This window comes from Solanum lycopersicum, chromosome 8 (assembly GCF_036512215.1).
Source record: "Solanum lycopersicum chromosome 8, SLM_r2.1".
Classification (NCBI taxonomy): Eukaryota; Viridiplantae; Streptophyta; class Magnoliopsida; order Solanales; family Solanaceae; genus Solanum; species Solanum lycopersicum.
In genome coordinates, this window is record NC_090807.1 from 43,130,504 (window position 1) to 43,157,151 (window position 26,648).

At 37.1% G+C, this 26,648-nt stretch overlaps 1 protein-coding gene across 1 annotated transcript; it reads right to left on the bottom strand.

Annotated features, from left to right (window-relative positions):
• Window positions 1–23,619: 23,619 nt before the first annotated feature.
• On the bottom strand, window positions 23,620–24,578 carry LOC138337963 (uncharacterized). The gene is made up of 3 exons (XM_069288410.1): window positions 24,417–24,578; window positions 24,170–24,323; window positions 23,620–23,972 (listed from the first exon to the last, which is right to left on the bottom strand). The coding sequence occupies exons 1-3, from the start codon at window positions 24,576–24,578 to the stop codon at window positions 23,620–23,622; spliced, it is 669 nt and encodes a 222-aa protein (XP_069144511.1).
• Window positions 24,579–26,648: the final 2,070 nt, after the last annotated feature.

Below are 26,648 nucleotides of genomic sequence, written 5' to 3' on the forward strand. Positions count from 1 at the left end.
TAGGTCAGATTTCCCCATCTTTCTTCAGCAACTTCACTACGATGCCACCTACGGGCCGTCAAAAGATCGATGCACCGTCACAAGCTCCGTAGGTTGTAATTTTTCTGCATTTATTGCTCAAAAACATGCGCTTTCATATTGAGACAGATTTACGACAAATAAAGAGAAACTTACATTAAAATAAGTACAAATACCATAAAACCATGATATATCAACACCCTCAACTAAAATTCGTTGTTTGTCCTCAAGCGACGCTCTATGACTCACAAAAAAATCTTTGTACAATATAGTATCCATGTTTTAGCTTTCGCAATCATTTGTCTATCAAACTCGTTCAATCTCATCATGTTTATGCATATTATAACTATTAGGCTTGAAGTATATGGAATAAGACCATGACACAGACTCACCACACACTTACACCTATAATTTTTCAATTTTTACCAAGGTGCTAATATTTCCGGTATTGTGAATAGTGTCCTCACTTCAGAACAACATCCTCATTTTTCAGACAATGATTTCAATTTAAGTATAAGAATTACTTTTCAACACTTACTCTCATAAAAAATTCACAAGTCATTCATACATATTGCCGTAAGTTTGCCCTTTTTTTTCCTACTTTAAGTTCTCTATACATCTCTTAGGATCAGGATAGGATTTTCTTAGCTTGTAACGTAGGATCAGGGTCAAGTAGGGTATATTTAGATATACTTTAGAGTCTTTTTGCCGTTCTTGACATATCGGCTAAACATATGACTTTTTATCATTTCATTTCTCCCAATTTCTCATATGATTTCACCTTGTTGTTTTGCCTTGTTTCTTCATTTGTGTAAGTGACTCTCGTCTTTTATTACTTGTATTTATTGAATATATATATTTTTTTATTTCACTTTTCTTTCAACTGGTTGTTGAGTCACTTTACTTTTGTTCTTTCTCTCTCTTTGTTCTTTTAACCCCACTTTCTAGCGCATTCCTCGTAATAGCCACCCTCAACTAATGGCTTTCCCATGAGTCAAAATACACAATACCCAAAGTTGGATCAGGGCCATGAAAAGGTTTTTTAGTGCATTAGCCACCCTCAGATTATGCCAAATCTTTTAGCATAAGCTGAGGTGCACATTTTTAAGAGGGAGAAGTGCCCACAAATTAATCCCCAAAAAGAACAATTGGGGTGAAAAAGAAAGGCCTATTTTAAGCTCAAATCATTTGGATCAAAGATGGATTAATTTCATTCATTTTTTTGGCTATATTTTACAAGGGCATATGATCCTTTCCTAATTGTTTATTATAGCTTACTTTTAGAAGGACTAACCGGGCAAGTTCTAGCTCAGTACAAATAGTGGGCTATTCATATATTCCTCACACAAACATGACTTCTCATTACTGTACAAAATTATTAGACATCAAGTTCAAATATTAGACATAGGGTCATGAAGTGGTGTATCTCTATGTCATACTTAGAGCCACACATTAATCAATTACTATGCTAGTCATACATCATTTTATTACATCAGGATATCATTTTAGCCATCATGGTTCATATTTAAACAATGTACACAAGATATAGACATGCCAGTTCAACAACAAAAACAATCATGCTCTTGCGTAAAAAGAACACATGCAAGAAAACCCCAAAAGAGGATAGTGAATTGGGCTACTTAGAATTCACCCTAGCACTTACTTTCGATTTACCCCACCCCCAAAAAAAGGATATGCAATTGTCCAAAATGCAAAAAAAAATTGAAATATGAGAGTTGTAGGTGAAGAAAACTTGGGGCGCAAAGCGCTGGTGATCAGTAAGCTGGTGGTTCCAGTTCCCTGGAACCCACTACCTCTGTAGTTTTGGGCACCCTCAGTAGTGTCCTCATTAGCAACAACACTATCAGAAATGCCTTCCGCTATTGCCACATCATTGGTGCTAGATGCCCCAGCAGCTTACTCTACATCCCTTATCCGATGCGCCTCTTCATCAGCAAGTGAGGTTCTCCTCGCAGCCTCCATCTCATGGCGTTCCTTCTTCTGTGCTCCAGCTCCATCCTCCTCCAAAACCCTTGCGCCTCTTTGCATGCTCTTAAGGGGGAGTTGGTGGAATCTCAGAAGTGGAGAATAAGGCCGCCATCACTCTGTTCTCATCAGGCTCTGCAAAAGGGGCCTGGGACAAAGGCACCCTAGCCTCTAGGATCATATCAATGTCCGCTCGCAGACTCTCAACCGTATCCTGAGGGGTAGTCACATCCACCTGAGGGGATGGCCGGGAATAACTCAAAAACATCCAAGTGCTAATGAACGTCCGTGATCTTCCACTCTGTGTGCTGGACAATTTTACGCTCCCAGTGTTATTCTGCCTCAGCAATAGACCTCTGCATCCGAGGATGGATGTGATGCAAAATTGTAGCCATGTGTGCCCCTAGTTTCTTGATCCTTGAAAGCGGGACCAGAGCGTGGAAAGGGGCTAAGCGGGAGGATCTTGGGGATGTGTTGTTACCCAGGATAGACTCGACCGGGGTAGTGTCTGTGGTTTCATAAGTAGCCTGCATAGCCGTGCGAGCATGTGCTACTTTATTAGCCTTATTTTCATCAAGTTTAGGCAACTCTTGAAGGGGCCCTCTGTGTGGAGCCAACTCATTGGCCTCATCCCTGATGAGGCCGATATCAACAATGCCCAGAAGAGTCTTGAGCTGATCAATGTGCTAGATGGGCACACCTACCGACCTGCATAGGGAAATATCATGCACGGAAAAGAGTAAGTAGTTGTGACCTTTAAAGCCTTCTCGTGCATGACCTCCTGTAGAAGCCAAGGGAAGTCCACCTCAAACCCGACTATCATCGACGCTGTAAGAACTGCACGATCTCAAATGACTATATTAACACCGGTCGTAGGGGAAAGGAAGTGGCGCACAATCAACCATAAGAACTTAACCGTGAAACTCAAGTTAGCCTTCTTGGTGTCTCCCTTCGGCTCTGTTACCCAGTCATCACCCTCTCCATCAATAGACAAGAGCAAGGCTATCCACCTCTTGGTGGTCTCTCTCAGTGATGGCTCACGCAAGAATTGGCTATCTTTTACAATATGCCACTAATAGTAAAACTCGGCTATTAGATGGGTCCTGTTGGCATCAAAATCCTTGTAGAATAGATATCGGGAAATGTCAAGAAGGGAGATATTGACCTGAATGCCACGTACTCGGACATGCTCAAGTGGGGCTTGTTTGGCAAAGGCAACACGCCTATCTGTTTGTGATCATAGAGTAACCACTTAAGAGGCGTAGAACACTGGCACCAACTCCTTAGTATAACAGCCCAAAGAACGTGCAGTCCATTTAAACCGGTGTCTGGTGAATTGATTGTCGATCTCTGGCATGGTTGGGAGACTACTCGTAAAGGCCCGTCTCTCCAGTGTAAGGTTTTGTGTCATGAACCCTTTATCATTCAAAAACTTGAAGTCGTAATACTCTTGATATTGTCCGTTGAAACACCATCGAACGGGCTTGTCGACAACCAGGGTGAATGTACTTGTCGGTGAGCTAAGAGTGGAATCAAAATTGTCAGCCTCATCAGATGAGGCATGATGTGCAAATGTGGCGGTCGCAGGGACTTTGGCAGACCCGGAGGCTTCCTCTGACCACGAAACTCCTAAGAAGATAGACGCTCCTTCTTCATGTCTAGCTGACCTAGAAGTTCTGTCGGTCAGTGTGCGCTCTTCATTAGACAAGGAGGCATAGAATGCTCCGAATGCCACTTTTTTGGGTGTAGCTCTTGTAGCCCGTGCAACTACTGATGGAGTGGCTGTTCCTTGGGGCACGAACTAGGGATCATGCTCATCATAAAAGCCTATAACCAGCCGGGCAGACGGGGTGAGAGACTTTGAACAAGCACATGCATAAACTCGATCATGTTTTTTTGCCATTAGAGATAGTACTTATAAAGAATCAATATTATTACGAGAAGGAAAAAATAAGATAAGCAAAAATGACAAAACATAAATATAAGATCTAAGTTGTAATGACTTTTCTACAATAACAGTGAAACACGATGGACCAGGTGACGGCTCGTCGTGATTACGACGGACCGTCATGGGGTATTTCATGTCTTATTTAAACTATGTTGATGTGGAGACACCATAAGGAATGCCTCTGGAAAGTGTGACGGATAAGTAGGATGGACCATCACAACAATGACGGTCTGTCGTCGATGTCTGTCGTGGGATACTTAGAAAAAAGTCTTGAGACCCTTAGTAGACGGGCTCTAATCATCACAACGGTTATCAAGGATGGACCGTCGAGGGTATGACGGTCTGTTGTAGATGTCTGTCAGACGACACTTAGAAAAAGTATGGAGACCCTAAGGAGATGAGTCTCCAACCATCGTGACGGTTGTACAGGATTGACCGTCGAGGGTTTGACGGTCCGTCATAGATGTCAGTCAGAGGACACTTAGATAATGTATTCAGACACTCAAGAGATGGGTCTCTCACTATTATGACTGTTGTGCAGGACGGACCGTCGAGGGTAAGACGGTTTGTCGTAGATGTCTGTTGGGGACAGTTAGAAAGTGTAGGAGACCCTTAGGAATAGGGTCTCTGACAACAAGAACGGTTCCAAAGCACGGACTGTCGCGGGTATGACGGTCTTTGGTAGATTTCTGTTGGTGGAAACTTTCAGAGAATTTGATAGTGAGGTGTTAAGGGTGTTGGAACGGACCCTATGACTGTCCGTCATGGGTACGACGATCTGTCATCGGGGTTTGGGTCGTACAATCAGTGATAGAACTGAGGATACCACATTCATCCTATGTGACTCACATTGAATACGTAGTGATAACGTAAATGTTTCTAACAAATACCTACTAAACTAGTAATGCTAAAGCACCTATTTCTAGAGTTTTAACAAGGCAATATGAGGATTTTCAACCTAGACTAGACAAAATTGGATCAAAGAATGAACCCATCGATATGAAATAGGCTAATACTAATTGATAAACAAAATGGAATGTAAATGTGTAGATATAAGAGACGCATGCCTGAGAACAGGAGAAAGACAAGCAAGTGATGCACTTGGTTAGCAAGAACTGAACGACAGTAGAAGATTCCAACTAGTAGAGGGTAGATTTAAGGAATTAGGGGAATTGGGGAAGTAATCAGTGGATAGAGAATAAATGTTGGAAGTTTGAATTTAAAAGGTAGGGAAATGAGAGAAAGAGGGAAGATAATGGGTGGAATGAAGGGGTCTGGTTTTTAATTGTTACCAATTTTTAAAATTACCCCCAACCGGGTCAAGTTGGGTACACTCATTAATGACACAACGAGTCCCCGACGACGGTCTATCGCATCTACGATAGTCCTTCATGGGTTCCGTCATGTGTGCCCTAGTCTTAAAAATAACTGAAAGACGTACCTGGCACAACAGATACATGCGATGGTCCATCACAGGCGTGAAGGTCCGTCGATGTGTCCATTAGTGACAGTTGCAGAGTGATTTTCTATAGAATTTCCTGGTGATATGCCTGCAAATTTAAACCCATTATTAGATAATGCTACCATTACTATAAAGAAAAACTATAAGTATTAGGTTGCCTCCCATCCAGCTCCTAATTTAACGTTGCAGCACGACTGAGGACACTTGATTACTCATCCTTCGTCAATATGGTGTGCCTTGATCATTTAATTCGCCAATTAAGCATGACAAAAATAGAGTTTTATTCATCGTCCATTCACCTTAAACCGCAAACCCTCCTTGGTTCCCAAGTCAACTGCTCCATGATGGAATATTTAGGAATCAAGTAAGGGCAAGTCCATTTGATCTTGAGATTGCCCAGAAACCAACGCTACCTAGAATTGTACAAAAGAAACAAATCCCCAACCATAAACTCTCATTCTTTTAAATTTATAGGTCATGGTGCTTCTTCATCTTTTCCTTGTAGGATATAGCAGATACTTATTGGAGCTCACCACTCTTCCTCATGGTCCTACAAATGTTGAAGGTTTCTTCTTCATTGTTTATCTGAAATTTCATCTGCCCCTTTTTCATTTCAACTAAGGCTCTATCCGTAGCATGGAACGGCCTCCCAAGAATAATAGACACTTCAAAATTGACTTCAAAATCAAGAATAACAAAATATGCAGGAAATATGAACGACTGCACTTTTACTAGCACATTCTAGAGTATCCCTATCGGCCTCTTAACTGTTCGATCAGCCATAAGTATCCGCATCGCTGTGGGATTTGGGTTATCCAAACCCAACATCTTGTAAATCGAGAGGGGCATGATATTTATGCTTTCCCCTAGATCACATAATGCTTCCACAAAATGTAATGACCCGACTGTACAAGGAATAGTGAACACACCCGGATATTCTTTCTTTTGTACGACATATCTTGTAGCAACAGCACTACAATGCTGCATTCTATCATCATCCTCGAATGTGACCGATCTTTTCTTTGTAACAAGATCTTTCATAAAATTTGCATAACCGGGCATTTATTCAAGAGCTTCTACCAAAAAAATATTGAAAGAAAGCTTCTTCAACATTGTTATAAAACGCTGATTTTTACCATCCTCGGTCTTTTTCACTAATCTTTGAGGAAAGGGTGGTGGTTTAGGCATTATAATTACCTTTGTAGGAACTTTAGCATCTTTTCCAATGTTATCTTCTACTTCACCATTAACATCTACCACTTTATCATTATCTTTTGGCACCTTTTTCTCATTAGACGGCATAGGCGAGTCAATGGTTTGCTTACTATTGCGAGTAGTGATTACGATACAATGTCCATCATTTTTCGAATTTTTGACAGTATTGGTAGGAAGAGTGCCCGGTCGCAGTGTCTTCACAGTGGGAGATAATTTTTACATTTGCAACTCAATTTGGTTAATTTATATTGCAAGTGTATCGACATTCTGCCCAATACCCGCTAAAACACTCATTAACACTTTAATATGCTCATTCTTAGCATCGAACCTCTTCATCATTTTGTGCAACATATATTAAACTCTCCCCATACAATATCCCCCATCCCATGGAATAAGTTCACAATTTTGAGGAGGGACATAGGGACTATTCCATTCATTTCTTTAACCATAGTTACCCTTGTTGAAGTTATTGTCGCGGCTATAATTTCCATCTCGGACATAACGACCCTCGCGATTAAAGTTACCATACATCCAACTTTTGTTTCCTTGACCTTGGCGCCAGTATTCCTGATTTGAGCCTTGGGCACTCGGTAAAAAACCTCCCGTCTGTTTATTTATCGCATTGGAATTGTGCACATAATAACATTCATCATTTTGTAGTGGTGGTTTGGACAAGTAGTAAACTCCATTTATCTTTTCTACACTCCTAGTTAGATGTTTTAATACCGACCCAAGATCAGTTCTCATTCGATCCATCTCTCCACGAATCTCATCTGTGGCTGGGTTGTGAGTGGATTGCACTGCAAAGGTAGTTTTTTGAGTATCTACTTTCTAGTACTCCAAGATTTATTGTTCCGGGAGATTTTCTTTAACTTTTTGGTAATCTCTACACAAATACACTGCAAAAAATAATTACCCGCTATAGTATCAAAAATTTGTTTGTTATTATCATCCTTTCCCCGATAAAAGTATTCCTTTAGTGACTTATCATCTATGTGGTGATTGGGGACGCTTCTAAAAAATGAGGTTAATCTATCCCAAGAACTACTAATGGACTCTCCTGGAAGTGCCACAAAGTTGTTCACTATGTCTTTTTGGATATGTTTCTTCGACACTGGATAGTAGGGTGATACGAAAAGGTCCCTTAGTTGGTTCTAAGAGAAAATAGAGTCATATGGGAGCTCAGTGAACCAAATAGCAGCCCCTCACATCAGTGAGAGAAGAAAGACGCATAGCCCTTTTACATTCAAAATCAAATCACGCCTCCCTACACAACTTTTACACACTGCCCTTACCTTAGCTATATGGGCATGTGGATCCTCAGAAGCTAGCCATGAACAGAAACCTCTGGCTGTGAGCATTTGCATCAGACTACTAGTTACCACAATGGTGTAGCATGGTCGTAGAAGGGTCAAGAAAAGTGGCCCATTAGAGTCTCCTATATTATCATAGCCTCTGTAGTATTCATGAGGGCGTGCAGCGGAGTTTTCTCCACTCTGTTGATTTTCACCTAGACCATCGCGTAATAACTGACCATGAACATCAACTGGAGCTAGGATGTTTTGATTTGTATCATCATCATTAATACCAAATTTTAGATTCTTATTGCGTAGTGTACGCTCTAGTTTGTAATCGTAGGGAAACAAGGGTTCGCTTTCTCTCTGTTTATTTAGCATACAAGGAATATAGTTCTTCAAGAATAAAAAACAATAGAAAAGTATAATCAAGAAAATATTGACTAAACATTAGTTATAAGTTTAAGTTAATCTTAAATCTACTTTCCCTTGAAGCAGTGCCAAAACTTGATACGCTCAAACTTACTTCTAAAACAATAAGTAAAGTGGTCGTATCATGTAAAAACCCAACTAATGAGGTTGGGATCGTTCCCACGAGGAAAATAGGTTGGAATTAACTTTAATCTATTATTACTATTATTTAGTCAATTATTTCCCTAGAAAACAAAAACAATAAAAGGGGGGGGGTTATTTCTGAATAAATGAAAATAGCTAACTAAATTAATGTAGACAACTAGCAGATTCAAATATTAGAATTTAATCAACTAATAAATGTAACTAGGGTTTATGTGTTCCCCACAGGTTCCTAACTTGATAATTTTAATTATAACAATTCTTTCATACTATCTTGCAGGCAAAGTTATAAGTTATGTATTTCTAAATTTTTGGTCCGGCATATAGAAAATTTCAATCCGCACCTTATTCTGGCTACGTTTGTTGCTATACTAACCCTTACCTTTACCTCATATTAAGCATTTTATTCGATATTTGTTTAAGTTATTACATCGTACTAATCAATACTAGCCTATTAGATAGTATACACTAAATCAATGTTCATAATTCTTTATCTATAATCTACCACCTTGGTCGAGCAAGTTGCATTAAGGCGAGTTCTAACGTTGGCGATCTGTTAAAAAGACTTCTAAGTGAACTAATTATCAATACATGTAAGACACTATTTTATAATTGTTATTTTAATTAAATTTTACCTCATTATTTACCCAGGGTTCCCACAGTCCTAGTTATGGAGTTTAGTTACCCATAGTCATAATCACAATATTCATATATGTAATATAACAATTCATGCACTTACTTCAATGAGAAAGAATAAAATCCAGAAGTTTACTTGATTAATCGACAAAATCACCAACAATTAACTCAAAAAAAAGTGTATCAATTACTGAAATTCATCAAGGACTAAATATTATCCAAAATTATAACAATAACAAAGTCTAATATCCAAGAGTCTAACATAACAGTATCTAACTATATGAGAGTCTAACCCCCCAAAATGAGGTTTTTAAAATTATTTATAAAAAAAACATTACCTAATAAAAGAAGGACTATAATTGCTAAAAATATGTTAAAACGCGGCTGGGTTGACAGACCTCGTGACGGGCCGTCATGGTCACGACAGTCCATCATGGCCTCTATCATCCCATACATTACAAATCCTTCTATTGTTTTCTTCATTACCCTCGACAAACAGTTATGGCGGACCTTTTCAAGAACGATCGTCCATCGAGGGTCTCAGTTCCATAACACTTAATCTTTTTTGAATTTTGTTACTAGGACTACCTATCTGAACATCACGACAAACCAGCAGGACGGACCGTAGTTGCTATGAAAGTCGGTCATGAACTTGGTAATTCCACACATTGGCCAGACTTCCCCATCTTCCTTTAGAAACTTCACTACGATGACACCTATCGGTGGTCACAAGCTCGATGGACGTTAAACGCTACGTAGGTGTTAACATTTCTGCATTTCTTGCTCAAAAACTTCCTCGTTCATCTTTAGACAGATTTCATAAAAATAAAGAGAAACTTACATAAAAATCTATACAAAAAGTCTTTTGGAACCACACTAAACTTAAGGAAAAAACCTTTAAAATATTGTGAAACCACGGTATATCAGTCTCATGGCATATAAAAGATTGATATGAACTATGTGATATGATATTTGTAATACGTTTTTTTCTTTTTGAAATATGATAAGTATAATAATGCATGTTACTCTTATTGCATGACTTTCCTGATTCAAAGTTTGAAAGTCCACTGACTTGATTTCAATAATTTATATCAATAGGAAAGAGTTCTTCTTATTCATGCATGTCCTTGGTGAGTGCTTGCATATACCCACACATAGTACAACTGTGTACTAATCCCATATAACTTTACATTTTTAGGTCAAGGAAAAGGTGGACGTTAGAGCTTATAGGTCTACGCTAATGATGTCCGGACGTGGAGTATTCATCAAGACTTAGATGGGCATGCTTTCTAGGATGCTTGCCCATTATATTCTACCATATATATAGGTTTGAGTTAGTGGAGTATGTTCCACTATCATTTCTTTCTCATCTTTTTTCAGACATTGTATTTGTGTCATTTCTGCAAGTATACACTTAATGCAGTGAGGATCTATTTCTTTTATTTGATGATTTTAATATTCGATAGTTGATTGTGAACATTTCTAAGTTAAAGTATAATGTCTTATAAGAATGTTAAATAACAAAAATTTCAAATTTTATGCTAAAATTAACCTAGATGTTGTAATGATGACATATGTTGGCTTGTCAACTAGAAATTGGAGGCAAACGATGCCGGTCTCGTCTAGGGTCAATACTACGGTCATAAAAAAGTTTGTATCAGAGCGTTAAATTCACCACTATCCTTAATTAGAGACTACATGATGCATCTTATATTATTGTGCCTTCACTAATGTCTGATTTCTTGGTTTTAAGAGCATATCTAACATCAACTCTTGAGATTCAGAAAGTTGAATACGAGGAGGAAGTAGGCGGAGAGATTGCACGAGCAACAGTTTAGGTAAATCAAGTTCCACCCCAGGCTCCAGATTCTTGTTAACCCATCTAGTTTAACAGATGGAGAAGTGAGGACAACCTTGATAGAGATGGTCCAAGCCATTACTTTACAAGTTCAGGATATGACAGCCCAAGCGGTGAAACAAGGTATTCCTATGTAAAACCCACCTTCCAGCACCATGGATAACTGGTTAAAGGACTTGACGAGGATGAATCCTCCCATTTACACTGGACGTAAGATTGCTAAGGATGTCAAGGAGGACTGTAGGGAAGCTATGTTGCATGATGGAATGGATTTTTCCAGGCTAATGATTCGTGTCCAAAAAGTGGAGGAAAGATGGAAGAGGAAGCATACAAGGGCAGGGAAAAGGTCAAGACAAGCTAAGAATAATTTTTTTTAAGGAAGAGTAGTAATGAAATAAGGGATAAGCACAGGTTTAAGAAGAGACACTCCCACCAAAGGGAGTCATATTTGTCCAAGGATCACTGTGATAGGGATTCCAAGCCCACAGTTAAGAGTAGGAAGTGTGTCAAAATTCATGGAGCAGAGTGTATGAAGGGCTCTAATGCTTATTAGAGTTGTAGAGAACCGGGTCGCATGATAAAAGATTGTCCATATATAAGAGGGCGATAATAAGGGAAGCATAAAGTTCATCCGAATGGTCAAAGTTAAGAGGCTCCAAGGCGATAACGATTCTTCGCACGCAAGTCTAGGGGTGTACGGGAAAACACCTCTGGTGATGTCTCTGGTGCATAGCCTCAATTACTTTTTCATATGTAAGGTTTTATGAATTAGAATAAAGTTAATATGTTGGAGTCATAATGTTTGTTTCTACCCTATGTGACTTATGTGTTTGTTTATGTTGTATACTTTGATGAGACTAGTTTAGGAATGATTTCCTTAGTGTATTAATGCAAAGCTTCTAGTAGGTTTCAAGGGTGTCCGCCAAACTACTAATATGTGATCAGATATTCACCAATAAAAAGATATGGATATCATAGGTATGTATTTTCTCCATAACTGTTATGCTACCATAGACTATCAAACCAGGGTTGTGAGGTTTCAGCTGCAAAATGATATAGGGTATAAATGCGCAGGCTTGGACCAATACAACTAATCCATATAATTTCAAATCTTAAGTACAACAAGATTTTATCTAAGGGGTTATATATACTCCTCCTAAGGCTGGTTTGTTTAACAAACTCTATGTTTTAGTGCAATAGTAGAGTTGGTTTTGTAAGTCCATAGTCGTATTAGTAGTAATTGCACTATGTGAGTTAAAATGAATTCATGTTTGCATGTAATGTTGATATTTTTGTAGTGTGGACTTGATTTTCGTGTTGCATGAGTTTTGAGGAGCATCAATTGAAGTGCGATTGAGAAAGAAGTCCCTCAATTTCGAATATGAAGCTTCAGATAAGCTTGAGTAATATGCATTATCCAGAGTAAGTGTGAAATAGAAATTCATAAAGAGTAAGTCTCAAGTATGTGAAGATATCTTCGAAAATCACCCTTTTTATTTTAAAATAATGTGTTGTGTAATTTATGGACGAATGTTCCTAATTGGGGCATAACGTAACAACCCTAAAATGACTAAATGCCTAACATATCTAGAATTCCTAGATTAGATCGGTTCACATGGATTGATGCGTGTAGAACTAGACCTCACACTCTATTCATTATCCAAGACAAGCAATCTCCTTAGTTATTTGAGCTACTAAAGTTGAAAACCAACCATAAAGGGCACCCAAATATGAAGATATATCCCGATAAATCTTACCCGGACTTATAAAGGGCTAATCCTAAGTTTGGATTGTCTAGGGGTAAAATAGTCATTTTCTAGGATAAGGGTAGTATCGTAATTATACTAAATATGTAATTGATTAATTAATTAATAAGGTGGAGGGGCATGTTTTGTTAAAACGGCCGAAATTGCTCATTCAGCAGAATCTTGCTCCACCTGCCTTTGATCCTACGTGGAAGCAATGATTTAACATGATTATTTATAATGGTGAATTAATTTAATTAAATATAATTTAAATGATGATTTTAGTAAAGGGAAAATCAGATTATTATTTTTAATTAATTTATTAATGGGGTGGTTTGGGTCGGGACGACTCGGAGGGATCCGTTTTCTCGATGTGAATGTCATGGGTTCAAACATCGACGGAAGCAACATTTAAGTGGATTAAATTGAGGTACATAATCTTATTTTGTAAGGTCATTTTGTTCATTTAACTAAACTAAATAAATCGGATTTCCAGTGTTTGAAAGAGTCCGAGTTAACTAAGTCTAAACTACTTCACCTAATTTTAAGCCACTCATTTCTTACGCGTTTATCTCTCTCTCTCCTTCACGTCTATCTCTCTCTCAATCCACAATTTTTTTGTGGTTGCCAAATGTGAGAAAAAAATCAGAAAACAAAAGTTTTTGCACACTTGAAGAACTTGCACGCAAAACACCAATGTGAAAGCAATCCTAAATGTTAAGCAAAACGTAATACGCTAGTCGGGTAAGGTATAAGTTTCTAGATTGGGCATGACTTGGAGAAGTTATGGACAACAAGTTTAAGTTTTGAACAAAATTAAAATTAGATATGGATTTTCTTACTCGTGGTCCCTTTCCCAAGAGACCCTTAAAACTGAGATAATTCTATTCCGAAACTAGTATTGATCCACACTACATGTTCCCTAACACTAGCTCCTTCATTGATGATAGGTTGGTCATTTTGCTGGTAGATTAGGTATAATGTGTTATTTTCGTTACAATGTGTTCATGATTATGGGTTTGGAATAGTATTAACGATTAAGTATATATGCCGAAATTTCATGAAAAATGTATGTGTATGTCGTGACATCATTTTCGATTTTTAATCCTAAAAAAATGATATGTTTTTATGAATGAATTTTATGTGCGAATGTTTGTCTAACTCATGAGGCGTAAAAGTTGTGTAATGTTGCTGGATTTAATTGTATTTTTGGATGAATATAATCATAAAAAGATTACAATTAAAGATGCAAAAAATGATCCATGAAATGCCTTAAAAATTAACATATGAATGATGATAAAAAAAGTTGAAAATAGTGAACAAATTTCTATCATTTTGTAGGTTGGGTTTGACCAAACAAAAATTGTATAAAATGCAATGAAAATTGAATGTAAATTAATTGAGAACACTAAGGGTTGAATCCAAAACATCATTGCATTTTGAAATGTACAAAAATATCAACAAAAGATTGAATGGAAAATGGATTGGAAGAGACCACATTTACAGCTTGTTGGATAATTGGAGTCTCGGTCAAGGATGAGGAATATTAGCTTTTTTAAAAAAAACTTTTTAAATGTGAGATCATTGAGGATTTAACACACGACGTCTCCAAATAAAAATTATATAAAAATATGAACAGGAAAATGAAAGGAAAAATAGACGTGGTGAGTAGGGATTGAGCCCACAACCTCTTGAATGGATGAGAGAGTTAGGAAAAAAATAAAAGAAAAAATCAAAATGTGGAGAGTGGGTATTGAACCCACAACCTTTTTAATGGAAGAGAGAGTTCGGAGAAAAATAAAGGATAAAATAAAATGTGGAGATTGGGGATTGAACCCACAACCTCTTGAATGGATGAGAGAGTTAGGAAAAAAATAAAGTAGAAAATAAATGTGGAGAGTGTGGATTGAACCCAAAACCTCTTGGATAGGTGAGAAAGTTAAGATATAATTTAGAATACAAATGATGATATTGTGGGAGATTTAACCCACAACCTACATGCCTTAAAATGAAAAAGGAGAGGACAAAAAGAATGAAATATTATGGGGTTCATGGAAATCAATCTAGGAGCTCCCAAATCTAAAAAATGCAATGATCAAGTCTAAAATAAGAGTAAGTGTTGTTCAAGGGAGTCGAAATCGGGTTCCCTTGCCTAATTCCTTATTGACAAATAAGTCATACGTAAACAAATATTTGATGAATGTTGCCTTTAATGATCGAAATAAATATCTTGGCATATATACAAGATGCATACATCTTGTACCACATAATCTTGGGTAAACATGAATCACTTAGACAAACGATGAATGAAGGCTAATGAAAGTATTGAAGTTAATTCATAATTAATACTAATGATGAGATGAGAAATCTTCTAATGAGCTATGATGTCCTCATACTAGAAGCCAGCTTCCATGATGTATGAGTTTAATGTAATGGAAATTTATAATGAGTACCTATAGGCTATCTTTGAGCGTTTATACCTTCCTTCTCGAAGGGCAAAGGTTAACGTAACTCTCATGAGATGAGACTATCTTTCATGCCGTGTATGGGTCTCCTTATATCTCCTAGTCATTAAGACTATACTTCCAATATAGGGATCTAGAAGGGTTCATTTGCCAGTACACGCTAGCATGTTTTTATTGACTTTGGGCGGTGATTCCACCTATTTTTGTTGTGGGGATTACACAGTGGATTTCATGATGCTCAAATAAATTATGTTGGTTAAGGTTATAGTTCCCAAATAAAGAATGAAGTCAGCCTCAACGAATGCACATAATGAAGTGATTGATACCAAAGGTATTAGGATAGGATGATCAAGAGCTGAGCTAGACTTAAGTGATAACACTAGGTTATTCTTTTAAATTCTGTAAAGAATCGAATGGAGTCTTAAACTATGTTCTATGTATGATTTGTTGCTGCTCTAGTATATGAAAAAATTAAAATGAAGTATATAAGAACTAATGAAGCAGACTCTGTGTTTTTTAAGAAGGCTCCCAAGTTGAGGTCCAATATGTTGAACCCCCATTTTGGCAAGTCCTAATGTCATGTCCATGATTCCAAGGTCTGATTGTATAAAAAAGATTTATATGAACTATGTGATAGATATGCGTAATATGTTATGTGCTGTTTGTAAAATGATAAGTATGATGATGCATGTTACTCTCATGGCATGACTTTCTTAATTCGTAATTGGCAAGTCCACAGACTTAACATTCCATAACTCATGTCGACAGAAAAGAGATCTTCTAAATCATGCATGTCTTTAGAGAGTTCTTAAATATACCAATAATTAGTGCAATTGTGTGCTAATCCCATACAAATAAACATTTTAAGGTGCAGGCACAGGTGGACGTTAGAGCATATAGGTCCACATTAAAGCTATCCAAACGTGGAGCATTCTTCAGGATTTGGTAGACCCTTATGATTTCGAGGACGCTTTCCTATTATATTCAAGGTTAGATATAGCCTTGAGTTAGTGGATTATGTTTCAGTAACGTTTCTTTCACATCTTATTTTGACATTTTATTGGTGCCATTTTGGCAAGTATACACTTTATGCAGTATAGAACTGTTTCTTTCATTTGATGATCTTAATATTAGATGGTTTATTGTGAAAGTATATGAGTTTAAGTTGAATGTCTTTTATGAAAGTTATGTAACAAAAAGTTAAAACTTTCCTCTAAAATAAACCTAGATGAAGTAACGATGACGTATGTAGGCTTGTCAATGATGCTGGTCTCGTCTACAGTCTAGTCTCCGATCGTGACAATCTACCCTAAGTTGTACGTTCTTTTCGGTGATTTAGTTCATACAATTCAAACGAAACACACAAAGACACACCTTTCTCTACTAAGTGCAATGGATAGATAACATCCCATACCACCACCTGTCTTAAGTAGTATGGTTTTTTAGAATACTTAGTTCATAAACATCATACAAAACAGACCAAGATTCCTCTTTCGGAAGGTCTACTTAGTGCAATTGATAGGTACTGTCCTATACCACCACATACCCTATGTAGTACGTTCTTCTTGGAGAGTTATTTCATTCATTCTTTTGTGCGGGAATAGGTTTAACCCACATTTACCGTGAGTGCTAGTTATGGAATCCCTAAACTACCCATATCGGATGAGGGTTCCCCACTAGCCTAGGGTAGGGTCATTCCCTTAGATTTTACATGGATTCTTGAATAGCTCCCCCACGGAGTCTTAAACATTAATTACTAAATGTTACAGAAACTTTTGGACACCTCATCGAATCTTACAATTGGTATGCATCCTCAAACATACATTAGAAAGCTCTTGGGTGGTAGTTAGGTTGCTACTAAAAACTTTATGTATACTCACAATGAGTGTGCAACCAAAAAATCCCCTTATTAATCTTTTTTAACTTCATTCATTCCTTCATGTGTAAGTTTCTGTACATCTTGGCATGTGTTACACATCATAATCATTTTAATTAACATTGAATTCTATACATGCTTACAGCTTCATACATTATTTTTACACACTGGCATGCTAAACAAATACACATACTTAAAAATGCATATCAAGATGAACCTCATCATTATCACTTGATTTCACACCTTAGTCCTTAAAATCTAAACTCACAACACATACAAAAACATATCCAAATACATCAAATAAAATCCACCACCAAGAAGGTACACCATACCACTATAGGGCATTTCATTATAAAAATTATACTATAAAACCAACACACAATTTAACCAAGATTTAACAAACTACAACAAATTCTTCAATATTTCATCATGATATTGCTCTTACGGCAGTAGCTAAACAATAATAACAAAATCAGGTGAACAAGAGTTAATTCCCTTACACAAACATGTTCATTTATCACATTTCTTAAGCTAAAAGTTGGAAATATGCATAAGCGTGAGTTCATTAGGTTTTTAATAATAAAATCATCAATTAATATTAGAAAAAACATATTTGAATCACTGAAACACATTTAGATGAAGACCTATGCTTAGTTGCAAAGATATAATGAGATAGAGTTTGAAAACCCTTTCTGAAATATTTTAGAAATGACTCCTTGAATGGAAGAGATTTCAATGATAACTACCATACTTAAATGAGAATAAATCCACAAAATTTTTAATAAAAAAATGTCCAAATCCTTCAATCTTTTCTCAACATTGAGTTCTAGCTTCAAAGGGGTTTTGAGAGAATTTTTCTAAGAAGAGGGGTTTTGAGTTGGGTTTTGTAATAATGAGTTAGAGGAGGTTTTTAAGGCTTAAAATTATACTAATGATATAAAGCTTTTAAAATCAACACCAATTGATAAAAACTATAGTAGGAATTATTGGGAAGTCACATTTTTCACAGCCTGACAATTGACAACAGCCACCTTCCCGAACCGTGAAGGTTGTTAACGAACCTTATGAAAGTCCGTGGTCCATGGGGTAGTGACCTCCTTGACATAAAAAACCTCCAAGTTTCTAATCAAGGTCCACGAATATCTTTACGGACCGTGATAAACTCCACTGGCCGTGAATTTGTCCGTGAACATTGAGGTAGAAGGTTGTCAACATGGGAAAGATTTTGCCAACAAGTTAGTTCCTCCTCAAGGACCCTTTGGTTTGTCCTTGGGGAGTTTTTTCCATAAATGTCCATCACGAATACATTCATATACATGTTAAGGACCTCTCACTTGAATTTCTTCCAAAATTAACTCGTAAAATGCTGTAAAACACATGAAGACACACAAGCACTTTCTAAGGCACACCTCAAAATATCACCAAAATTCACACACTGCCAAAAAAATTATTATAACACGTTTTAACCAAAAATTAACTCATGAAAAATTCATGAAGATCTAATTAACTTTTGTTCGTTTTAGAATATTACATTCTCCCATACTAGGAACAACATTTCTCCTCGAATAACACTTAACTCTTCTAAGAACATTAGGTACTTACTAGAAGCACGTAGCACATTAAATCAATGCTCAAACATTCATATTGAATGCTAGAAACATACAAGCAACATGATCTACACATTCACAAGAATTTTGCTAGGCAACATAAGGCAACTTTCCGGGGGCAACTTTTACACTTGAAAACACATTCAAATTCTTCATTTATGGAGGAATTAAATTATCCTACATTAAGCATGCTCATAAACATCATTTTTACACACATTGGAACCATTATTCATGAAAATGAAATTTTTCCTCAAACTGTGAAATTTAAAAGTGAGCATCACTTTCACAGTGAAACATTCATGATTTTCACCAATTTCTCCTTTAGGCAATTTATCTAGAATATATGATCAGAATAATGACAAAACCATATAAATTCATGTAAACACATAAAACCAACATATGGAAAAGGTTAAAGCTTACGAGGATTATCAAATACATATTAGTTCTCCCTCCTAGAATACATTCATAGGGAGTGTGCTTCTTTGGAGCATTAGGATGTAGAAAACCATATGAGCTTAATTTGCCCCTTTGCCTTTTGAATTGATATTGTCTCATCCCTCATCTTGTGTATCTTACTACTACATGCAAAGAAAACATCTGATTGGGAAAGACCCTTACCCAAGTAGTTCTTCCCACAAGTAGCACACGTAGGCCTCTCAAATGTATGGCCACCTCCTTGTGAATTTTTGTTTACTCTATCCTTGTTCCTCATGGAAGAATCTTGGTATAGAACCTATTCATAGGTTTTGGTTGACTAGATTCATCAGACATAGACCTCTTCCCCTCTTATCTTATCTCACTAATTTTGAACTAGTCAATTTTTTGTGCATATATCATGAGTCTACAGATATCCATGTCATTTAGGAGAACTTCCGTACGATAATTCTTCTCCACAAAGTTAGACACTCCCATCACAAATTTGTTCATCCTATCCCTAGAGTTTTCTATCATGGACAAGACATACTTAGAGAGTTGGGTGGAATTGAGATAGCACACTTATACACTCATTGCCCCGTAGCGAAGATTAATGAATTCAACCATCTTCTTCTCCGTCTACCCTATTGAATGAACATACATTTAAAACCCTTTTTTGAACACTTCCCAATATACTAGCCCATCCCTTAAGGGTCTGTAATCCCTCCTTTTATCAAACCACACTTGAGACTTATCATTGAGTTTTGAAGAGGCTAGGTCCTCTCTCTTCCTAAGGGTCAAACCAATAGCGTCCACCACCTTGAATATCTCATCAATGAAGCTTTTTGGATATTCATCCACCATAGTGCCATGGAATGTATGAGGGATCATCCTAATTAAATCCCAAACAATAGAAGCAGGAGTACTTACATTAGGTTGAGGTTATCCCCTTGGTTAAGTTGGGCAACAATTTTATTAGAGACGAATTGAGCTTGAACCATCACGGGTTGGGTCAAATTCATTAGGGCCTCCTTCAACTCCAGATTAGTCGTATCCCCTTCAATAAAGGGAGCTTGAGGAGCTTGATGAAATTTGAGGTCCTTGGGGCCCTTGTGGTTCAAGAGCAGGAACCGCCTCATTAACATTCTCTAAGCCAACTATAAAAAACATGGTACTCACGGGGACATATCCTTTCATAAGCTACACCTTTCTTCCCCCCATTATAGAGATTGCTCTCCTCGGATTCATGTCCTATAAATAGAAAGATAATAGGTTAAAAAAGACATCTAATAAAACTCAACTATGACACACTACATTAGAAAAATGAAGGAAGTAAAATTTCTATGATCTTATAGCCTCTAATCTATGGGTGTGATGTTATTCAGACTGATGAACAAGACTCTAATAGACGTGTCTTGTGAGACTTTAGACCCTAAACTATTTTCCATAAGCATGTTCTATGATAGCAATTTTGTATCGACCCGAATGTACGCCCTAGATTAAGGGAGCACCCTTAGGTCGAAATAACTGCCTGCATGACCTTTCGTAGGTCTTATACAAGTCTACTTATCATTAATTATATAATAAATTAGATTCCTAAGATTTGCCTTCTATACTTCTTTTTCCTCAAACATATATTTAGAGAGTATAGAAAAGTATGGGGTTAGTAAAAAAACAATGTAATAAGTATGGCCTATGCAAAAATATTCTAAAAGGGACATTTTAGTAAAATAATCTTTCATGCCAAATAGGTATAACCTTAGTAATTATTGAGTGTAAATAGTACAAGAATCACAATTTATCACATAAAATGGAACTCTAATAATTTTAGAACCAAGATACACTTTACAGTAAACTCAAGAAACATTATTATGAAACATTATAAGTACGCAATTCATCCAAAGCATATTGAACTCGTTTCCTTTGAGGTTTTCCTAACCAAGTAATCCTAAGACTCCCTAAGGTAAGACCAGAAGGGAAGCCCATAAACCCTCTTCAAGATACACCGAAGTGATCCTTAAGACTACCAACCTTGGGCTTATCTCACATGGGAAACAAGTCTATACTCTTGTCTATTCATTTGGAGGAAACTTATATACTAAGGACTCTTTGTAAGTGTCCTTCTCCCATAGGACTTGTAATTTACATTTATACTAAGGGCAATATGAGGGTATCATCCTATACTACTAATCCTACTTAGTGCTCCTTGTGGATTGTCTTATATTAAGATCTCTACATTAGTCATTCATAAATCCCTTACATAAAACATAATTTTAACTTGATTCCTAATCATTAGAACTTAAGTGACATACCAGCACCTACCCTATGTAGTATGTAATTTTAAGTTACATAGTTCATACACCTCATAGAAAAAACGCCAAGAATCCCCTTTGGGAAGGTCTTCTTAGTGCAATGGATATATATAGTCCTATAGAACTACCTACCCTAAGTAGTATGTTCTTGTTGACAGAGTGATTCATTCTTTTAGTTAGGGAATAGGTTTAACTAACATAGACCATCAAAGCTAGTCATGGAATCCAGATACTACACTTATCGGATGAGGTTTCCCCACTTTCTAAGGGTATGGTATTTCTCTTTACGTTTTATATCGCTTTTCCAATGCCTACACATATGCAAGCGCATAGTAAAAGGATAAGGGTATTGATACTAAGTAACACACTCTCTACTCATGAGGAGAAATAATCTCAAGGGGTACATTGGGTACAACATCTTTACCAACAATGTGCACCCAATCATCTTAAAATCGGTACTAAAAATAGCTCCACCCACAGAGACTTAAACATTATTACTAAAAGGTCAAAGATAACTTTTGGACACCCCATCTAAAATCACAATGGGTATACATCGTCCAACCTACTTTGGAGAGCTCTTGGAAGGTAGTGACATTGAAACTAAGCACTTTATCTTACCTCACAATGAGTGTTCACCCCAAACTCCCCTAATTCACATTCATTACCTTCATTGATATATTAAAGTCTGACTGTGATACATGTGAATACTTGCACATAATAATTATTTTCATTAACAATGAATTCTAGACATTCTTACACCTTCATTTATCATTTCTTACACACCACCATGTTTAACATATACACATACTTCATTTGGGCATAATCTAAGCAACACATACAATTTAAGCTTCAAAATGCATATCAACATGAACCTCATCATTATCACTTCATTTAACACCTTACGAATTCAAATACATACATAAAAAACATATACATATATATATAAATACATCAAGTAAACATCTCCACAAAGAAGGTAGACCATACTGCTCAAGAATATTTCATAATAAGAGTTATATAATATAACACACTCACCATTTAAGAAAGATTTCACCACATATATAACATATTATTCAATATTTTATCATAATATGACCCTTAGGGCAGTAGCTAATTCATATTAAGAAAATAAGGGAAACTAAAGTTCATACCCTACACGAACATGTTTATTTAACCAATTTCTTAAGCTAAAAGTTTGAAATATGGATAAGGATTTTCATTAGAACTTTGATATTAAAATCACCAATTAATATTATAAATAACATATTTAAATATTTTTAAAACATTTATATGAATAAGCATGCTTAGAATAAAATATAGAAGAAAATAGAGTTTGAAAACCCTTTTTGAAATCTTTTAGAAATGACTCCTTGAATGGATGTGAGTTCAAGTATGGATACATGAAAGTAAGGATGGACAGAATCTAGCTTTGCAAGCAATGACAACTCATAGGCCAACTCACAAACACGTTGTAGGATCTCGTAAGTCCCTACGTACCTCGGACTTAACTTCTCCTTCCTTCCAAATCTCATAACCCCCTTTGTAGGTGATTTCTTCAGATAAAAATTGTTACCAACATCAAACTCTAAGGGACATTTTTCGGTATCTGAATATGACTTCTACCGACTGTAAGTAGTAGTCAACCTGTCCCTAATCACTCAGACCTTCTCTAAGGACTTATGAATGATCTCTTGACCCAAAATGATGTCTATCAATCCTTAAACCACCCAAATGGAGATCTACACCTCCTACCATGCAGTGCTTCAAACGGTGCCATCCCGATACTGGAGTGACAAATATTATTATGCGATAACTCTACCAAAGGAAAATGGTTATCCCAGCTACAGCTGAAGTCAATCACCCACGCTCTCAATATGTCCTCCAATGTCTGAATGGTGCGCTCCGTGTGCCTATCAGTCTAAGGATGAAAGGTAGTACTAAGCTTTACCTGCGTGCCCATGATTTTTTGGAAAGATCTCCAAAAATGTTAAGTAAATTGAGCTCCTCTATCTGAAATGATAGACAGAGGTATCCGATGCCATCTCATATTCTCATCTATGTGGAGTCTCGCATAGTCCTCCGCTCAGTAAGTAGACTTCAAAGGGATAAAGTGGGCAGACTTAGTCAATGTGTCCATAATAACACATATTTAGTCATGTTGTCTCCTAGTCCTCGGAAGACCAACCACGAAGTCCACATTAATGGCCTCCTACATAAATGTCGAAATCTCAACAATCAGCGTAAGACAGCCAGGTTTAAGATGTTCTTCCCAAAACAATAGTGAATAAGGACACTTAGCAACATATTCTGCAACGTCCTTCATCATGCCATCCCACCTATAAATCTGCTTATGATCATGATACATCTTGGTGGAACATAGATGTCTGGAATATTTGGAACCATGGGCCTTTGCATCAATCCTAGTTCGCATATCATCACCATCTGGTACAAACAACCTTTCTTGATACCTAAGTATGTCATCACCTCCCAAATTTAAAGACTCATTCATCTTTATCAACACTGAGTCCCTAGATCTATCAACAAAGGATCGAGATGCTGACCCTGCATGAATTCAACTATCAAGGATGATTCAGAACTAGGATGAACTAAAACACGCCCACTAGTAGAGGCAACCAATCGCACACCTACTGTATCCACTCTATGTACATCTTTCACTAACTACTTCTTTAAATCCTCAAAGTGGGTTGTACTTCCAATACTCATCCTTCTCAAAGAAGCAGCTACAATATTAGCCTTACCTTGATGGTAATGAATATTCATGTAAAAATCCTTCAACAACTCCAACCATCTCTGCTGACGTAGATTCAACTCCTGTTGTGTGAACACGTACTGTAGACTTTTGTGGTCTGTGAAGATATCCACATGCACTTCATATATGTTGTGCCTCCACAACTTCAGTGCAAACACCAGAACTGCTAACTCCAAGTCATGAGTGGGATAATTCTTCTAATGGGCCTTGAAGTAACTAGATGCATAGGCTATCACCTTATCACCATGCATAAGAACACAACCCAAACCAACCCTCAATGCATCACAATAAACAGTATAATTTTCACAACACTTAGGCAAAGTAAGCACCGAGGCTGAAGTGAGTCTGTCCTTGAGCTCCTGGAAACTCTTCTCATAAGCCTTCGTCCATTCAAACATGGTCTTCTTCTTTGTAAGAGTTTTTAGTGGGAAGCAATGGAAGAAAATCCCTTCATAAACTTGCGGTAGTAACTAGCAAATCCAAAGAAACTACGAATATGTGTGGGAGTAGGAGGTTTTTTGGCCTGTTCTTAACAGCCTCAGTCTTCCTGGTATCCAACTCTATACCTTGATCGGACACATAATGATCCAGGAAGGTCACTAATCTAAGAAAAAATTCATTCATGTTGAATTTGGCATATAATTGGGGTTGTGTAAGTACCTGCAAGGTTTGTCTCAAATGTTGTTCATGCTCTTCCTTTGTCCTGGAGTATATGGAATGCCATCAATTAATACAATGTTGAAAGAGTCAAGGTATTCACCGAAGACCCTATTCGTGAGATCCATAAATGCTGCAATTGCATTCGTTAGACAAAATGACATAGCCAAGTACTCATTATGACCATAACGAGTGGGAAAGGTATTCTTTGGGACATATCCATTCCTAACCCTAAGCTTATGATACCCTGAACAAAGATCAATCTTAGAGAAGATATTAGACCTTTGGAGCTGATTGAACAAATAATCTATTTTAAGAATTGGATATTTATTCTTTATAGTCACTTTGTTGAGCTGTCGATAATCGATACACATTCTAACAGTCCCATCCTTATTTTTCACAAACAAATTGGAGCACCACAAGGAGATATGATTGGCTGAATGAAACGCTTATCAGTGAGATCTTTTAAGTTCAACTTCAACTCTTTGAGTTCAGAAGGAGCCATTTTATAAGGAGGAATCGAAATTGGTTTAGTATCAGGTTCTATGCCGATACCAAAGTAAATATCTCGTAGACGAGGGACTCCAGGAAAATAATCAGTAAATACATCTACGAACTCATTCACAATAGGCAATGAGTCTATGGAAGGAATGTCATTATATAAATCATTAACCCTTACAATATGACACAATAAACCCTTGGACAACATTTTATTGGTGTTGAGGTACAAAATCAAGGGATTAGGTTGACTGGAGCTGCACCTCTCCCTGACTAGTTCCTCTTCATTAAGAAAAAAAAAGCTCACCACTCTACTATGACAATGAAAAAAAGCATAACAACTCTGAAGCCATGTCCATGTCAAGAATTACATCAAAATCATTCATGGGTAACTCAACAAAGTCTGCACACATAGTATTAGAACTTACAACTGCTTAGCATTCCTTGTATACTCTAACAGTTCTTACTTCTTCTCCTAATGGTGTACTAACTACTATAAGATCATACAGAACATAAGGCAATATTTCAAAAGGGAGAGCAAGCAAAGGAGTTACATAGGATAGCGTAGACCGTTGATCATGTAAAGCATAAACGAAAGTTTAGAATACTTGAAGCATACCTGTGACCACTTTAGCGGACTTCTCTTGCTCTTCCCTTCCCTTTAGGGCATAGAACTTGTATCTCTTAGGAGGTTCGGCTGAAGTTGTACCCTATGGATTAGACCTAGGCTGAGCATTACCTCTACTCTGACCTCCGTTATGTGGGCACTCTCTAACCATATGCCCACTCTTACCGCAACAAAAACAGGCATTACTGCCCGGTCTTTACTCTCCATTATGTCCATGGAAACACTTAGAAAAGTTCTTTTTGGGATGCTGCAACTCACCTCCATTGCCCTTATTAAGCTCAGTTCTACCTCCTCTAAGTGTTGTACTTCTTTAGTAATTAGATTCCCACTTAAGGAACCTGGGCTGCACACGGACGCCAATATTGTTTCTATGGCCTCCATGGCTAGGACCTGTCTGATCATCAGGATTCAGCCTCCTAGCATCATGAACGCCCCTCTTTCTTTGACTGTGCTCTAATTTACATGTACCATAAACCTGGAGAGGTCCATTTTATCATGGAGCATCGCAGATCGACACCCTTCATCCAGACCTCCGTTGATTCCTGTGAGGGACCTGCTCAACTTATCCCTTCTGTTAGATACAAGTGATGTAGCATAATTGAATAATTTAACACACTTAAATATTCATCTAATCCTTGTTGTTAGATACTAACGAAATAGTATACTTGGATAGTTTGATAAAATT

Excerpts from the sequence above, each read along its gene's own strand:
- LOC138337963 (XM_069288410.1), bottom strand. The coding sequence starts at position 24,578 with ATGTTTGAATGGACGAAGGCTTATGAGAAGAGTTTCCAGGAGCTCAAG. Across the intron at positions 24,324-24,416 it reads TTCTTATGCATGGTGATAAG|TTGTGGAGGCACAACATATA; the intron begins GTGATAGCCTAT and ends TTTGCACTGAAG. Across the intron at positions 23,973-24,169 it reads GAATATTCATTACCATCAAG|GGTCAGCATCTCGATCCTTT; the intron begins GTAAGGCTAATA and ends GAATTCATGCAG.